Genomic DNA, 16956 nt, shown 5'->3' with positions numbered 1-16956 from the left:
AGTTCATGTTTGTCCAGGCAGACATAGATCTTTGTATGAAAAGCCCCATGAAGTAGGAGATCCTTGTCTGGAGGATGCAAGACCATAAGGGCTGTTTCTTTCCTACCACTAACCTGTTATTGAGAGCTAATGGCTTCTGCTTATCATCTGGCAAGATCTTTGGCTGAAGGAAGAATCTCGCAGCGATCTTGATTTGTAATATCATGAGCCCCGTGGCAATCCCAACTGTAAGACTGTAATGGAAAAGGAAAAGAGAAACATCTGATGAAGTGACCTGTAGCTCACGAAAGCTTATGCTCAAATAAATTGGTTAGTCTCTAATGTGCCACTAGTACTCCTTTTCTTTTTGCGACCCTTTTAATATAGATGTTGTGGTGAAAGGGGCTGGAAATATAGCCTATTAGAGTCCCTGGACAATGGGATGGGAGACCTGCATGTGATTGCCAGCCCCTGGGACTGATTCCCCACTGCCCTGTGCAAAGGAAGAGCAAAGCAGGCGTGAAATGCCACCATTCTGCTTTGTAGGGTTTTATGCCCACTTTGCACAGGTGTAGAGGAAGATGCTGCACTGCCATCATGCACTTACCTGTGCAGTATCTCAGAGGTTCTCAACCTGTGACCTGCAGCCCCCCTCCCCCGGGGTCCGCGGACTATGTCTAAGGGGTCCGCGAAGGACTTAGATTGAAAACGGACTGACCAGAATTCAACTCTATGTAAAGAGAATCCATTTCCAAAGAGGTCTGGGCCTCCATTCTGCTCTCAGGGGTCTGTGAACGAGAACAGGGTGAGAACCACTGCTCTATCCTGTGGGGAATTTCTTCCTGACCCTCTGCATGGCCCAGACTGTGATACCCTTACTCACGGGGTAGTATCTCACTGCAAATAGCTCCACTGGCTGCAGGAGGGCTGCTCAGGGTGTAAGGTGTGATTCAAATTCAGATTCTCCAGTTGAAAGGGGGAGGCTGCAGGGAGCCAGTTGCCGCTCCCTGATCCTCAACCACTTGGTTCTGGCACAAGAAAAGTGGCACAGGACCAGCAGTAACTTATGCAGCCGCCATACGGTTCCTCAGGGACCATAGGTCAGTGGAGAATCATGTGTAGCAAAGCTCCACTCGGCCATACCTCCCTCCTACCCCAAGAACTCCACTAAGACACCATCTCCCTCATGTTATGCTGAGGGTGGGGGTGCGCAGCTGTCACAATCGGTATCAGAACTGCTGCCCACCACCTTTAACCCCACTGGAGAGCTCACCTGAGCAGGGGGAATTCTCTACCTGCTTATCTCTGGTAACTTTAAGGCCACGAGCCCCGAAGCGGCCTTAGCAAACCAGAAAATCTGGCCCAATGGGAATAAGGGGTATCAGAATCTAGCTGTCCTTCTCAGAGCACAAAATGAGCACAGAGGAGGTGTGGCCTGGGTAATATCCATCCGACCTAGTATCAGTGCACATACTGTCTAGTAGTCCTTTTTAATTCTTACTAAGATATAAAATCGTCCTCCTGCTTTACAATGCCCACGGAATAAGCCTTGTTATGATTTTTTTTACTGACGGCTCATTCGAATTCTGTGGCTACTGGTCTTATTGTCTGCAGTCACCAACTGGGCTGAAGATAATAAGCCAAAAGAGGACCGTCCTCTGCACAGATTCCTGGGATTCGAGGAAGCGAGTGGCTTCAGGAGACTAATAGAGTCCTGTAGGGAGTTCCTGACAGAGGCTTCATTTGCTGGGGGCAAGAAGGGCTGTTGCCGCCACCCCCAGATCTTGGTTTGTCCCTCCCAGATTTTTCATAGGTCTATAAGCTCCGTTATGTCTTCCGCTCCCACCCCCTGCCTCCCCCAACTTTGCAGGATATAATATAATTATATTTAATTTTTCCTGTGCTGACACAATTTTGCCCCCCTCCACCCTCAGATTTTTTTGACATGATACCCTGATTCCTGAGATTGTGGGGAAAAGAGTGTAGTTGGCCTAGACAGATTACAAAAAGGCAGACCCTAGACCCATATAGGTGGGCTGGTGGCTCTGCCTTCAGGAAGTGGAATCAGCTGTTATATCTTATGAAGCCTTGAAACTGCGATACCCAATCTTTGCCAAACCTGAGGACAGTGCCGGCTACTTGCCAGGAGGCTGGGAGACACACTTAAGAGAAGAGTGTGGCTGGCTGATCTTTAATGCAGAGATGTGGGCCACGGAGATTGCAAGTCCAAGCATGAGATGCTTTCTTTAGATTGAGCAGTCAGGACATTAGATCAAAATGGAGCAATGCTTGCTGGGACCTCCTTGTCCACATTAAAGATGAAGGTGGAATATTGTGGACAATGGATTGCATTTTGGCTTAGCTTGTATTCTTATGTGCTTTCACCCTTTGATTATCCATTGTCAGTCAGTCCCCTCGTAGTCAGCATTTTCCTTAAGATGGGAAAACAGACAATGTGCTTAGATTGTAAACCTCTCAAAAATTCCCCACAGGGAAAGCAAGTTTAAAGATCTGCTGACCTTTGGAAAGGTTGCATGGCACATCTTCAGAGGAGGGCTGCTGGGGCTATGTTTAAGGAACATGCAGAATTTATGTTACGTGGCAGGGTTATTCAATAGCAGCGTGAAAAAAACTCCCCCCTGACCAACATAAGTTTCACCGGCAAAAGTGCTGGTGTGCACAGCGCTACATCAGCAGGAGAGGCAATCCTGCCAACGTAGCTAACGCCACTTGTTGGGGGTGGTTTAATTATGCTGCCAGAAGAGCTCTCTCCTGCCGGCAAAGAGCGGCTACACTGGAGACCTTATAGCGTCACAGCTGCAGCAGTACAGCTGTGCCAATGTAAGATCCGTAGTGTAGACACAGCTTAAACATCTGTCACTGGAACCTACCGTTTTCAGATAGGTACCTCTTGTTATTTTATAGACCTATAAATCTAAATCAGCGCGAAGACAGTGAGATAACACCAGAAATGTGTGAAAACAATTCACTTACATCCCAATTCCCAAACCTTTGGCAACTTCCAGCCCTTGGCCATGCTGTACTGGCAAAACAAAACTGTACATGATCATTACACCAAACAGACACTGCACCACATGAATGATCAGGTAGCCTGGAAAAGAGAAAACACATTTCTTACCATAGAGGAAAAGGGCAACCGCTCTAATATTGGTTGAATGTATGCTTATGCTGAAGGCTTGGCACGTACCCCATAATATGTATGCAATTTGCCAACCAGAGTATCTTGCTATTGCGGCCTGAGTTTAAAAAAAGAAAAAGGACAGACATTTATGACATTGGAATTGCTGCATGTTTGATCAGAGAAACAAAATACATCCTTAGGCCCTGATTCTGGTCTTCATCCTGCTGGCTCCTTTATGCCACATTTCAATCACAGGGCCTGATTCTCCACTGCCCGGCATCTTATTCAGCATTCATACCAGTGCGGAGTGAGTGCAAAGTGGGTGTGAATTTATCCCATTCTGACTGGTGACAGTTTACCCCCACTCTGCACTGGGTAAGTCACTGGACAATGTGCAGGGCAACCAGGAATCCGTTCCAGTGTCCCTCCCACATCCCTTCATCACGGACCCCAGAGCTACATTGAAGCATACAGGAAAGGTGCAGAAGTGAACTGAAGTATGTGCTGAAAGTGGAAGGAGATCAGAGGAGCTTGGCTTGGACTCCTGCACAGCTTACACAAGGGAATGGAACAAAACTACATGTACCCAGAATTCTACCCACAAAACTGCCTTTATAACTGTTAGAACATGTCTGAAGAAAATAGGGACAAGAATTGTTTTCCCATTCACTTCTATGCAGAGTAAGGCTCCAGTCCTGCAAACATTCAATATGCTTAACTGTAAGCACACAAATAGCCCTATTTGCGTCCTAGTTAATGGAGCATTTGCTTACTTAACTGTCAGACTAAGCGATGGGGTGTTAGTCACCCATGTTCTAGTACCCTCACTTTCCTGGATGGCAATCTCCACTGAGTAAGGATTGTCATTTGTTATGTTTAGTACAAAGTTGATTTGAAAAGATGCCATTTCTATTGTTCTTTGGGAGACAGCTTCATCATTCTGAACGACAAACCAAACCACTGACATTGTTTGTACCAGATAATAAACTGCTACTGCTCAGGGGCAGCTTTCATCTGTGGAGTGCAAAGTTGAGGGGTGCAGTCAGTGAGTCTGTCTCCTCCCCTGCTCCATCCCTCCCTGAAAAGCCGACAGTGCCCTTACCGCATGTCAGCTCTGGAGGTGTGAATGCAGCACGAGGCGATCACTGCAAAGCCAGCAGTGATTATCTCCTGGTCCTTACACAATGGCGGTAATAAACAAATGTAGGGCACTTAGTGGTGATCAGGGTCAAGTTCCTGTGACAGCTTGTTATGAGAGATATCAGTGTTAGACTGAGGGCCGGTCTGCACTGAAGATTTACATCAGCATAGCCGTGTCTTTCTGGAGTGTGAAAAATCCACACCCCGAGAGAATAGTTACACTGACTTAACCCCCAGTGTAGACTTCCGTTGACCAAGTTACTGCCTCTCAGGGCTTGTCTACACTATAGGTTATGTTGGTATAACTTATGTTGCTCAGCCACCCTGACGGCTTGTCTACATTACTCGCTGGATCGACGGCACAGATCTGTCTTAGAAGCCTTTTACATTAGTTTTACAGTGTGAAGCCATCATACAATGAGATTAGCATGCTCCAGAATCAGGCCCATGAATATTGCACTGACCCATTAAACTATGGCCTCCTCTTGCAAAATACTGGAGAGCACGTGTAAACTACATTCACAAGTTCTCCCACTGAATTTCAAGTTTTAGTGGATCAGAGCTACTGGCTGGGAACTTTTGGGGAAAAGCAGTGAGAACTTACCACGCTTTGAGAAGAAGCAGGCTCACGAGACCTTAGTGGAAGGAAATGTTTCTCCCCTGCCCACAGCCGCTTCATGTGTTTTCTGAATAAAGGTGTCAAAATTAGTTTAAAAAAGTTTCACACAAATAAATTGGAGATTTTATTCACTCAATAACTTTGTTTGACTGTTTGATCACAGAGGAGCTATATCAGATGATTTGACTGAATGTCAAAGGGGTCAGCAATCTAGAGCTAAAGGCATCATGGATTAATGCAATAAACACAGAGCCAAGGGGCGCAATGGTGAAAAAATGGCAAACATTGTGTTGTATTGGGCATGCCACCCAAAGCACAAGTTTTGATTTATTACAACACAATACAATATACAACAATGAAGGCTTATCTTTTGCTTCAATAGGAATTTTACCTATCTAAGACTCAGTAGTACATCTGTAAAATAGAATCTGGTCTACATACAAGCTAAGAGCACTGTAATTACAACAGGGACCTTATATGAAAATTGAATCCAAAATTGTGATTTCAAGAGTAAAAGACATTTTACTTTGACAGAGGTAAAGTGTAACCTTTCACTAAGACTGTGTGTGTCAAAACTCCTGTTTAAAGTTAAACTGCTGATAGCTGCTGAGTACCAAAATACAAAAAGAGAAGTATCTGTCTGTAGACTAAGATCTCTTGCTTAATCTTAGAATAAATAACTTTGTTTTATGTGTACGGTTGAATGAAGATGAGTGATTGATCTTTTCTATTATTTCAGTTGCAACAGCTTTGTACTTTTTCCAATTTATTTTGGGTTCTTGTGTTGGAACTTGTATGGGATGGTTGAGATAATCTCTGTGGACTGACCCATACCCAGGAAGAGTTGATCTTATCTCCTAAAATGTCTCAAAATATTTTGAGGTCTGCTGACTGATTGATTTTCTAAGCCAATGCTTACTGGCAAGGAAAGTCTCTTTATTTGCATAAAGATGACCTAATCCAGCCCCACTGGGTGATGTTTATGACTTCAGAGGCGGAATGCCCCATTCTGCTTTGCCAAGAAACTCCAAGAGTTTGCCAAGAGTAGAGTAGGAGTTCCAAGGGGGAGGAATCAGTCAGGCCACCATCGTCAAAAAATGGAAGGAAAAGAAGAAGCCATTGCTTCTGGCTAATAGCCTCTGGTGTGATGAGGCCACCAGGCTTGTCAAAAGACTTGTGCTTCCTTCCCTTTCTCAGACAGCCACTGAGATGCCAGAGTCCAGCAACACACACCATCCAAAATTTGGCATCTACAGGCAAGCAACCTCTAGCCCAGCGGTTCTCAAACTGTGGGCCGGGACCCCGAAGAGGGTTGTGAACCTGTTTTAATGGGGTCGTCAGGGCTGGTGTTAGACTTGCTGGGGTATAGGCTGAAACCGAAGCCCGAGCACAACTGCCCAAGGCCAAAGCCCAAGCCCCACCATTTGGGGCCAAAAACAAAGCTCAAGAGCTTCAGCCCTGGGCAGCAGGGCTCGGGTGGGTTCACGCTTTGGTCCCTGCTCCTGTGGTTGTGTAGTAATTTTTGTTGTCAGAAGGCGGTCATGGTGCAATCAAACCCCAGCTCTAGCCAGTCAGCAAGTCTGTTGAGTTAGCCAAGAAAACCACCAGCTAATCTTTCCAACCACATACTAATTTCCTGAAACTGAATGAAACCACAAAAGTCACAGCAAAGATCATGCATAAGTATCGACCTGATAAGGATTTTGTTTTGTGGTTCGTTTTTTTTTTCAATTTTTATTAGTAGAGGGACACCTCCACCTTGGCATTCTCACCCTTGTCCTTTTAACTCTAGCAGCTGACAGTGTGAATGTGGATAGAACACACAGAATGTAGCTGAGTATGCTTTCTCAAACAGCCTGCTATAAGGTTCAATAGGCTCATGGCCTAATTGCTCATGGTTCAAGAGGCTCATGGCACACTCATGGGTTGAGTGGTGTGTGTTTAAATACTGAGAAACTTAGTTTCACATAAATTTAACTAGCAAACAAGAAGTTAACAAGCTGTTTTATCCTGAATTGTATTGGAATGTCTGGTACAACCCTATACTGTGCAGGGAGAGATTGGCTATTACCTAACACCTATATTTTGTGCAGTCTGTCTTACGTAGCATCAGAGCTGTCGTCTAATATTTATCTCAACCTGGGAGAGATTTCTTCCTGCCCATATCAGCTGTTTGTCTGGAATATCAGTAACTATCAATTAGCACTGAAATAAATAATGCCCTCTTTTTCCAAGGTGTATAGCTAGACAAGGTCTGCTGCCCTTCCCACATGATTCGATAAAGTTTGCAAGCAATTGTTGTGCAGTTTGGATTAATTAGCCTGATAATTAGATTAAGCTGATGATATGATATTAACCCACTTTGTTCTAATTTGATTAGTTTGTGTTTTATTTTGAGTTATTTAGCTTAGTTAATAAATGATATAAAATGGGAGCATTGTGTGGACCGATGTGTCTTCGCCACCCATCAGGGCCTAGAACTGTGTGGAGCTCAGGGTAGATAATAGAGACACTTCCCACTGAGTGCTGATGGAATGGAGAATAGAGTTCTAGGGCAATGGTTCTCAAACAGAGGTCTGGGCCCCCTGGGGGCTATAAGCAGGTTTCAGGGGATCTGCCAAAATAAACCAGACAGCAGGGCCGGCGTTAGACTCGCTGGGGCCCAGGGCAGAACATAAAGAAGATAAGAAAGGCCATACTGGGTCAGATGAAAGGTCCATCTAGCCCAGTATCCTGTCTTCTGAAGTGGCCAATGCCAGGTGCCCCAGAAAGCTGAAACCTGAGCTCTGCTGCCCCGGGCTGAAGTCAAAGCTTGAGCAACTTAGCTTCGTGGGCCCCGTGGTGTGGGACGCCGGGCAGTTGCCCTCCTTGCTACACCCTAATGCCAGCCCTGGCTTTTAATCTACTGGATATGCAGAAAAATAGTTGTTGTGGCACAGGTGGGGCATGGAGTTTTTATAGCATGGAGGGGGGACTCCGAAAGAAGAATTTTGAGAACCCGCGAGGAGGGGACAATCCTGGGAGCTGTCAAGTGCCTGTGCTGAGTTGACTAGTGTCCTCAACTCCCAATAAACTCCATGGTACTTGAGGACTCTCAGCACCCCTGAGAATTGAGCACTATCTGCTGATAATCTACTGCATGTCCATACCTGTAGCAGGCCAAGATGTGAAATACGTAGCTTACACAAGTCAGGGAGGCCGCAAAGGTGGTGAAAATCCAAACACCTGGAGAAAAAGAAAAGCAACCATCTGTTCAGAATGTTTTCTCCGCAGCTCACATGACGTGATTACAAAAGTATTTTAACTCAGCACAAAGTTCAGAGCTATTTGTACACATAGAATCATAGACCCATACAGTTAGAAGGGACCACAAGGGTCATCTAGTCTCACCCTCTGCCAAGATGCAGGATTTGTTTGTCTAAACCATCCAAGACAGATGGCTATCCCGCCTCCTTTTGAAAACCTTCACTGTCACTGCTTGGACACATTTCTACTAGGAACACTTTTTGCCTATACTACCCAGTCACTCAGAAATGCTTTGATTATTTGTTAATCATTGAATTATAGAGTTGAGCCCAAGCCAAAGCCCTGGATCAGAATTATGTGTTCAAACCCAAATTTATATTGGGCAGAACAAAGATCCTGGATTCTCACTTGTCAAAACTTGGAAGTGCAGGTTTTCCTACATTACTCTCCTAACATGCAGCTCAGTCTCCATGTCCATTCAGTCCTCGGTTTCTCTGCTGAGGCAGCAAACTGATAAAGGTAACGATTGCAATTCATGTTAGCTGTGATGAAGCTTTTTGCAACATGGAAAATTGTCCACTAGAAACTAGATTGTGATCTCCAATTCATTTTACAAATAATCATAGGCAGCTTTCAGACTCTTAGCAGCTTTCCACTTGGGCTCAGTGGATGAGAAGCTGGATATGAGTCAGCAGTGTGCCCTTGTTGCCAAGAAGGCTAATGGCATATTGGGCTGCGTTAGAAGGAGCATTGCCAGCAGACTGAGGGAAGTGATTATTCCCATCTATTCAGCACTGGTGAGGCCACATCTGGAGTATTGCGTCCAGTTTTGGGCCCCCCACTACAGAAGAATGTGGACAAATTAGAGAGAGTCCAGCGAAGGGCAAGGAAAATGATCAGGGGGATGGGGCACGTGACTTACGAGGAAAGGCTGAGGGAACTGGGCTTGTTTAGTCTGCAGAAGAGAGGAGTGAGGGAGGATTTGATAGCAACCTTCAACTACCTGAAGGGGGGTTCTAAAGAAGATGGAGCTCGGCTGTTCTCAGTGGTGGCAGATGACAGAACAAGGAGCAATGGTCTCAAGTTGCAGTGGGGGAGGTCTCAGTTGGATATTAGGAAAAACTGTTTCACTAGGACGGTGGTGAAGCATTGGAATGCGTTACCTAGGGAGGTGGTGGAATCTCCATCCTTAGAGGTTTTTAAGGCCTGGCTTGACCAAGCCCTGGCTGGGATGATTTAGTTGGTGTTGGTCCTGCTTTGAGCAGGGGGTTGGACTAGGCGACCTCCTGAGGTCTCTTCCAATCCTAATCTTCTATGATTCTATGGTTCTATGACTAAGTATGTAGCTAGAGCTGGTCAAAAATTTTCCAGTTGAAAGTTTTTCTATCAAAAAATGATGTTTTTTTGAACCAAAACTTTTGTGGGAATGAGCCGATTTTCATGACATTTTGATTTGAGGGGGAAACTAGGAAAAAAGCATTTTGATAGTGTTGAAATACTCCATTTCAACACTTTCAGAGTCGACTGTTTCAATTTTTCATTTTGAAATGACTTTTCATTTTGAATGTTTGATTTTTTAAATTTTCTTTAAATTTAAAATGTCAGTTTTGAAATGACATTTTCCATCTCAATGTACCCAAGATGATTTTTGTTTTAATTTCATTTTATGGGAAATGGCTTTTTGTTTTCATTCCCATTTGGAACTGATGTGTCAAAATCCTGGAAGGAGTCCCATTGAGTAGGATGGGCTTTGGCTCAGCCTTAAGAACTATGAGTTCAGTCTGCTTTTTTAAAATGTATCACACTCATTCCACCTTTAAAAAATGACATCTCTGTACCTTCAGTGACATTAATAAACTCTTTCAGCTGCAGGACAGCTGGTACAAGTACTTCTGAGCCATTGCTAGAATCAACAAGCTCTTCAAATCTCTGATCCAATATCTTCAGCTCTTGGGAGAATTGCTTGTAAATGTAAAACTCAATAACAATAAACTGAGGAGAAATAGATAAAAACAGCAGCTTAGCAATCTTGTCATTGGCCACTTCTAGAGAATAACACTACATGCCATCTAATCACATGGGAACACACTAATCCCTGGTGTGACTCTATGGGAATCTGACCTGTTACATTTGATTTTAAACACATATTGCCTTTCATATGTGGGGATTCATCTTAACCTTTAAATGACAGCAAGTGGATGTAGACCAATTTTGTCCCTCAAAGAATGTTGTTGGAGTTAATCTCCACTGATTTTGAACCAGACACTGAGGAAGACCAGGATGCCTAGAATTAAGCAAACTCGTAAGTATTCACGGGGAACAACATAATATAAATACAGTCACACATGAATATCATGTATTTCATGTGACACACACATACTTGGCAGCCTTTTCTTTCCTGCCTGCATCTCAAGCAACCTACCACGAACAAGATAAACTCCCACCAAACACCCATTGGCCTAGCTGGAAGGTACCCTGGTCAGGGAGCCAGTAAACTATGGATTCTGGTCTTAATGGAGCCAGTGGCTCTGTTAAATGCATAGACAGTCCTTGTTTTAGTTTAATGGCAGAGATTTATGGAAGAGCTGTTTTTCAACAGCCTGGATTGAAATCCTTACTAAATACACAAGGGCTGTGTGACATTGTGCTCCATTTGGGGCAATTCTTTTCAGGAAACAAGTGTGCAATTTACTTACAATGTACAGGCAGATTAAGGCTAGTGCAGATGTGCCAATCATTCTGCCTGGGAACTGAAAGCATGGGTCCCATTCGTACACCTTGCGCTGGAACCAAGATTTCCGAACCTGCCTGTTAATGGATGAAGATGGACAAACAGACCTGAAATGTTCGGTGATGACACAGGGACACTAGAGGCATTTCAAGGCCCAAAACCTACTCCAGCATAGTTCCCTCCCTCTCCATAAAAACAACCCACCGCACCTTCCTAACGCAATCTTCCCTCCCACTGGGCATGTCTGGAGAGGCCTCACCTGGCCCAAACAGGAGCCAGTCTTTCTCCTGCACACGCATTCTCAGCAGCCTACCTGCTCTCCAGCACAAAGCCACTGGGGGCTCACATCAGGATCCTCCACATTCCCACAGCGTCTGCTGCAAGGGCAGCCCCCTCCCACCTGCTGCATGCTGGCTTGGCAGATGGGGGCATCTGACCATGGGGTAGGTGGCTTTGAGTCTGAGGTGAAGGAGATGGGAAACAGAGTGCTCTAGTGCACTGCTTACAGATGTAGTTCAGAGGGGAGATGGGGCAAGCCCGTCATGGATGATCAGGGATCCTCCCAGTGGCTAGAGAACATGCCTGGTCCCTGGCTCACCCCAGGTGAGCAGGCAGGCCCCCAGCGTGCATGTCAATCAATAAGTAGCAGCAGATTTAGAAGCTCATCAGAACCAAATCTGAACTCTCTGTGGCTTGGTGTTCTGGATCTGAAAGGAAGATGCCATGCTCACCGCTCTTGGGGCTTCCTGACCAGACGCTTGACATGCTGAGCCTGATGATCCTCCAGGAAATGATTTTCCTGCTGTTTTAAAGGAACAGAGATTCTCAGCATATCAAAGAATGTTCTTCATTCCACTAGGGAAGAGACAGCAGATTCAAACATATAGATCCAGTGGTGCCTTATGGGTGCTGTATTAGGCCAGTCTAACACATGGAACTCATTGCCAGGGGATGTTGCAAAGCCTAAAACTATAACAGGGTTCAAAAAACAACTAGGTAAATTCATGGAGAATAGGTCCATCAATGGCTATTAGCCAGAATGGGAAGGGATGTAACCCCGTGCTCTGGGTGTCCCTAAACCTCTGCTGCCAGAAGCTGGGAATGTGCAACAGGGGATGGATCACCTGATGATTACCTGTTTATTCCCTCTGAAGTACCTGGCTTTAGCCACTGTTGGAAGATAGGATACTGGGCTAGATGGACAATTGGTCTGACCCAGTATGGCCATTCTTATGTTCTGATGATCTTAGTTATGAAGATACCTTACTGTGATGGGGGTACATCAGGCCTTTGCAGCCTCCTACTGGTGGCCCCACTGCTCTGCTTCACCCCACCACAGGAAACAGTTCTCTGAGAGGAAAAGAACAGCCATTTGGGGAACCAGGGAGATCTGGCGTTGCAGCAGCCAGAAGGGCTGGGAACCAACAACAGCCAACCAAGGAGCTGCCTACTGTCAGCAAGTCAGTTCCTTGCTGGAGCCAGAGGAGTGAGGAGGGATGCTCTCTAGGCTGCAGCAAAAGGACCTGAGCCAGGCCAGGCAGAGCTCACTGCTGCTCACCAGCTATGGCAGGAGTTCAGAAGGACCCTGCCAATTCAATTCCAGATGGGTCAGAAACTAGTTTGTTTGCAATTGGCCCTGATGGGAAAGGAACTGCTTCTATTTTGAGTTTGTTACCCCCCGGAAGGGGTTTTGGACTGTGTGAGGCTGGAGGGCTGAGCCACAGAAGACCTGTAGAGGTAGGCTGACACCTGCAGGGTTGCTGGGAACTGAAGAGAATGGCAGCACCAGACTCAGCTGGCAATGGGGTGTTCAAGAGGTGAGTGCAACCCACCACGCTTACACTGGCAGCCATAGGGAGAAGGGTGTGGCTAACAAGAGCTCAACCCTTAATACCTGGTGGGAGGGCCTGGGGTCAGACAACCTGATTACTGAAGAGGTATACCTAGGTTGGATCAGGGGATTCCTTACAAAGAGCAGCAGGAAGATGCATGGTGTGGCTGACAGGACAACGAAGCTGAGGCTAGGTCTGGTTGTTTGGATGAATCAGACTGGGATAGCAGAAGAGCTCTATGAGTGGCAGAAGAAAAAGGGCTGACTATAAACTTTTTTGTTATGGACTTTATTTTGGGGACTCTGAATCATTTTTGTTATTAAGGACCTTGAGGATTATTTGAACCTTTCCTGCTATTAATCCAGGACTGGGTGAAGGTGTTAGCCACAAGGGAGACTGTGTGGAGTTCTGAGGGGACCAAGCGGGGTAGAACATAAAGACCGTTCTAGAGCCCAGGCCTGCAGAGCTGCCAGGCAGTTGGCATCTCCAGGCTGCCACGCAGCAGCAGCTATAACCAGCTTGCGCTCCATTGCCCATGACTTGCTGTGGACACAGACCATGGGAAGTTCCTCCTTTTGATAGACAGCAGCCTCATGGCTCCTGATTGGCTCCCTGCCCTATGTAAACCCAAGGGCCATTCCAGGCAGCATCCAAGCAACTGTGTGGCTCTTGTGTAGTTGCCATGACTGTTCCTGCATTCCTGGCTTTGACCATGACTTGTTCTCGACTTTGCCTCCTGACTCTGACTCTTGGTATTGACCCTGGCTTGGAACCTATGAACTTCTCTGCTACTCCCAGCAGGTTTGTTCCTGCTCTGACCCTTGGCCCTGACTGCCCTTGTTGGGATCCTGACACAGAGCACCTGCAAAGCAACCCCTGGCCATGATGGGGAGCTCAGTAAGCAGTCACCCTGCTATGGCGAGGAAGGGCCACATTTCAGCAGGAGTCCATTGGGAAGGTCTGTCTGACACAGCTCTGTTCCTCCTGCCTGCCCTTTAGTGGGGCTAATGGGTTTCCAGGCTCAGAGACAATGGAATGTGCTAGAAGAGGGAAGGGAAAGAAAACGCAGCACAAGCCTCTTGCTTTTAAGATGGAGCCAGTCATTGTCCTCCTGTCAAAGCCCAGGGTTATGTTCCCCTTGGCAAATGGCAGCCCTGCCTGTGTGGAGAGTCATTTTTGAGAGTCACACCTGGAAGTTGGTGGACATGAAGAAGGGTGACAGGAAACAAGACAGGCACCCAATGCCCTTCCCTGCTGTCTTAGGGCCTTGCCAAGGGAGGGGAGGAGAGAATGAAAGAGAAGGGATGTGGGAAGACCCAACGTTCCTGTCAGCAGGAACATAACAAGGAAGAAATAGCTGCCCAGTGCTGCTGCCCAGACACTGATTCACACTCACACGCCACAGGGCACTGGGAGCGAGAGATAAAACGAGGGAGGAGCGAGAGACATAGGAAATAGTGATGAGGAAATGAAAGACAAAGGCAGGAATAGCACAAAGAGACAAATGGCCATGCTCCTGGGGTGCTCACCCCATGTAACTCTGTGTATATCTACACTGCAATCATGGAATGCAGTATACCAACCTGCCCAGCACCCTGGGTAATTACTTGGGTGGCTAGCCAGCACTGAAGTCCATGCTGGAGTCCATGGGGTCTTGCAGGGGGAGGTGCTCTTCCATGTTTTAAATCAGGTGAGTGGTGATTTGTAGAAATGTGCCAAGATCTCTGGTGTGAAATCAATTCTTGTTACTGGCTAAAGGTGAAATTCACCCTGGTGCAGAGGTGCACCAGCACAAAGTCTATGCACTGGTTAAATTCTACTTAATCCTAGGGATCAGGGAAGGAGTTTTCCCGGGAGGGGTGGAGAGAGAGATTAATAAACTGGAAGCAGTTACCCAGGAATACTCACACTTGACACATCCATCTTTAATCGAACCCTCAGTGCTTTCACAAACATCAGGGCAAAGCGGCCCAGTAGGAAAATCAGACAGAACAAGGAAGGCCAATAAAATATGATCTTCTCATAGTCTCCCATCACCTGGTTAGGGAAAGCCAAATGTACAAACGTCAGAACTCCTGATGGTGGGATAAGTCCAAAGAGTACGGAGGGGAGAGGGAAGGACAGGCACAGATACGCTCGAGCAATGTGCAGCCGGACATCAGGGTGCCCCTGTTAGGATATAGATATTCAGGCCTGTCTGCAAAGGCCTGTATTTTAAGAATTTAGGTGTATTGTTATCACTTGTCCAGTTCTAGAGGTATAAAAGAAAGAATCAAAATCACTGTCTGCTGGTGTAAGGGCCTTCTCTTACTGTGACAGTCTGAGGCCCTGTTCTTAGGCTAAGGCCTTTGGCTAAGCAGCAGAGGCAGCCATAAGCTGGGAAGTGAACGGTCACATCCTCACATTCCAAATTGAAATAAGGTGCTACTGGGCTGTTAGGCACTATCAGGACAGGATTGTATTCCCATCACCTCCAGAGAAAGGGACGTGCCTAGAAAATGTAAACGGAAACTTAGTTTGATAGCATCCTGTCTGGCAAGAACTCACTTATCAATAGCTGGGATGTGAAATCCTCACTTCTGTATCGTTTTGTCATTATAGTTCCCACTTTGCTATTGTTTGTCTGTATAATCTCTGCCTGGTTCTGTGATTGTTCCTGTCTGCTGTATAATTAATTTTGCTGGGTGTAAACTAATTAAGGTGGTGGGATATAATTGGTTACATAATCATGTTACAATATATTAGGATTCGTTAGTTAAATTTCAGGAAAATGATTGGTTAAGGTATAGCTAAGCAGAACTCAGGTTTTACTATTATAGTCTGCAGTCAATGAGGAAGTGAGTGGGCGTGGGTGGGAGGGGATGGGTGTGTGAGTGGGGGGATGGGAACAGGGAATGGGGGTGCAGAAATTGGAATCATGTTTTGCTAAAGAGGGAAATGGGAACAGGGAATGGGGGTAAGGAAATTGGAATAATGTTTGGCTAAGGGCAGGAATGGGAACAGGGACACAGGTGTAAGGCTCTGTGGTGTCAGAGCTGGGAAGGAGGATACTAAGGAAGGAAACTGGAATCATGCTTGCTGGAAGTTCACCCCAATAAACATTGAATTGTTTGCACCTTTGGACTTTGGGTATTGTTGCTCTCTGTTCATGCGAGAAGGACCAGGGAAGTAAGTGGGTGAAGGAATAAGCCCCCTAACAGCCCCCTTAAAGAGGAACATGTCCCCCTGTGGGGTGACTTCTATCTCTTCCGCCTTGTGGTCTGTGGGAGTGCGGAGTTGCATTCCACAAGCTGTGGCTCATCACCATCTTTGTTATACAAACCCACTACCGCCAAACCAGAGCGAGATGTCAGCAGGCCTGTCTGCCTCCCTGCTTCTCTCACTCTTTCCCGTATTTGTACCGCACTCATCACCCTGGGATACAAGTGCTCAGCACAGCCCAGCAACGGCAACAATGTGCAGGCTTTTCCCTGGTCAGAGCTCTGATTGTTCCCTCTGCATCCCGTGATGGTGCTTACTGCTGGGTGGAGACAAGAGCACTAAAGGCCAGATTTGGGTGCTCGGTGCTTTTGAAAATGCCACTCTCTGCCTTTTCTGGCATCTAAATACCTGTAAAAAAACTGGCCGTAAGACCCAGATCAAGCAGCGCACTTAAGCCCATATCAATTCCCATTGATCTGAATGGGCTTATTCATGTGCTTATGTGCCTTGCCGGATCAGCACCTAAAGTCGTGGCTGCTCCCTCTGTACCCGTAGGGTTTGCTGTGACAGGATGAGGGAAGAGGGAGAATGGGGAGCAAGGGTCACTTGTCTAAAAAATGGGGCACAATTTCTGACAAGGCAGGTAACTAGCCATCGGCACAGATTCCCAAGGGACATAGTGGAATCTCCATCACTTGATGTCTTTAAATCAAGACTGCCAGTCTCTTTCTACAACGTCTGCTCGAGTTCAACCATATGTTTTGAGTTTGATGCAGGAGTTCCCAAGTAAAAGGCTCTGACCTGGGCCATACAGGAGGTCAGACGAGCTGATCATAATTGCCCCTTCTAGCCTTAAAAGCTATGAAACTTTGACTTACAAGGTCCAGGGTTAGCTGGCAGCACAGCATGTTGTCTTGTTGGAGGAGACGAAGGGAATTGGAACTGTTATTGTAGCTCTTCCTGTTTGTTTTAGTGTAAATATATTTATTTGTAAATCTCGGTCTCCTTGCAGTCAGCCCAGTACCATGTCTCTGGACAGAGATGAGACTGAGGACGCTGTTGTGAT

The 16956-nt window shown here is 46.2% G+C and overlaps 1 protein-coding gene across 1 annotated transcript in view; it reads right to left on the bottom strand.

Moving 5' to 3' along the window:
• Positions 1–16956, bottom strand: part of LOC144264712 (stimulated by retinoic acid gene 6 protein-like) — a 37027-nt gene that overhangs the window by 4162 nt on the left and 15909 nt on the right. Inside the window, exons 7-15 of the mRNA XM_077816497.1 lie at positions 14598–14726; positions 11589–11659; positions 10823–10934; positions 9965–10118; positions 8030–8105; positions 4866–4947; positions 3188–3236; positions 2974–3091; positions 114–233 (exon numbers count right to left, since the gene is read on the bottom strand). Coding sequence (XP_077672623.1) covers positions 114–233; positions 2974–3091; positions 3188–3236; positions 4866–4947; positions 8030–8105; positions 9965–10118; positions 10823–10934; positions 11589–11659; positions 14598–14726 — 911 coding nt within the window. The remainder of the gene's footprint in view (positions 1–113; positions 234–2973; positions 3092–3187; positions 3237–4865; positions 4948–8029; positions 8106–9964; positions 10119–10822; positions 10935–11588; positions 11660–14597; positions 14727–16956) is intronic.

The sequence above is a fragment of the Eretmochelys imbricata genome, chromosome 5, assembly GCF_965152235.1.
Source record: "Eretmochelys imbricata isolate rEreImb1 chromosome 5, rEreImb1.hap1, whole genome shotgun sequence".
Classification (NCBI taxonomy): Eukaryota; Metazoa; Chordata; order Testudines; family Cheloniidae; genus Eretmochelys; species Eretmochelys imbricata.
Note: the sequence above shows the minus strand (reverse complement) of the source record. Positions and strands in the feature narration are given on the sequence as shown.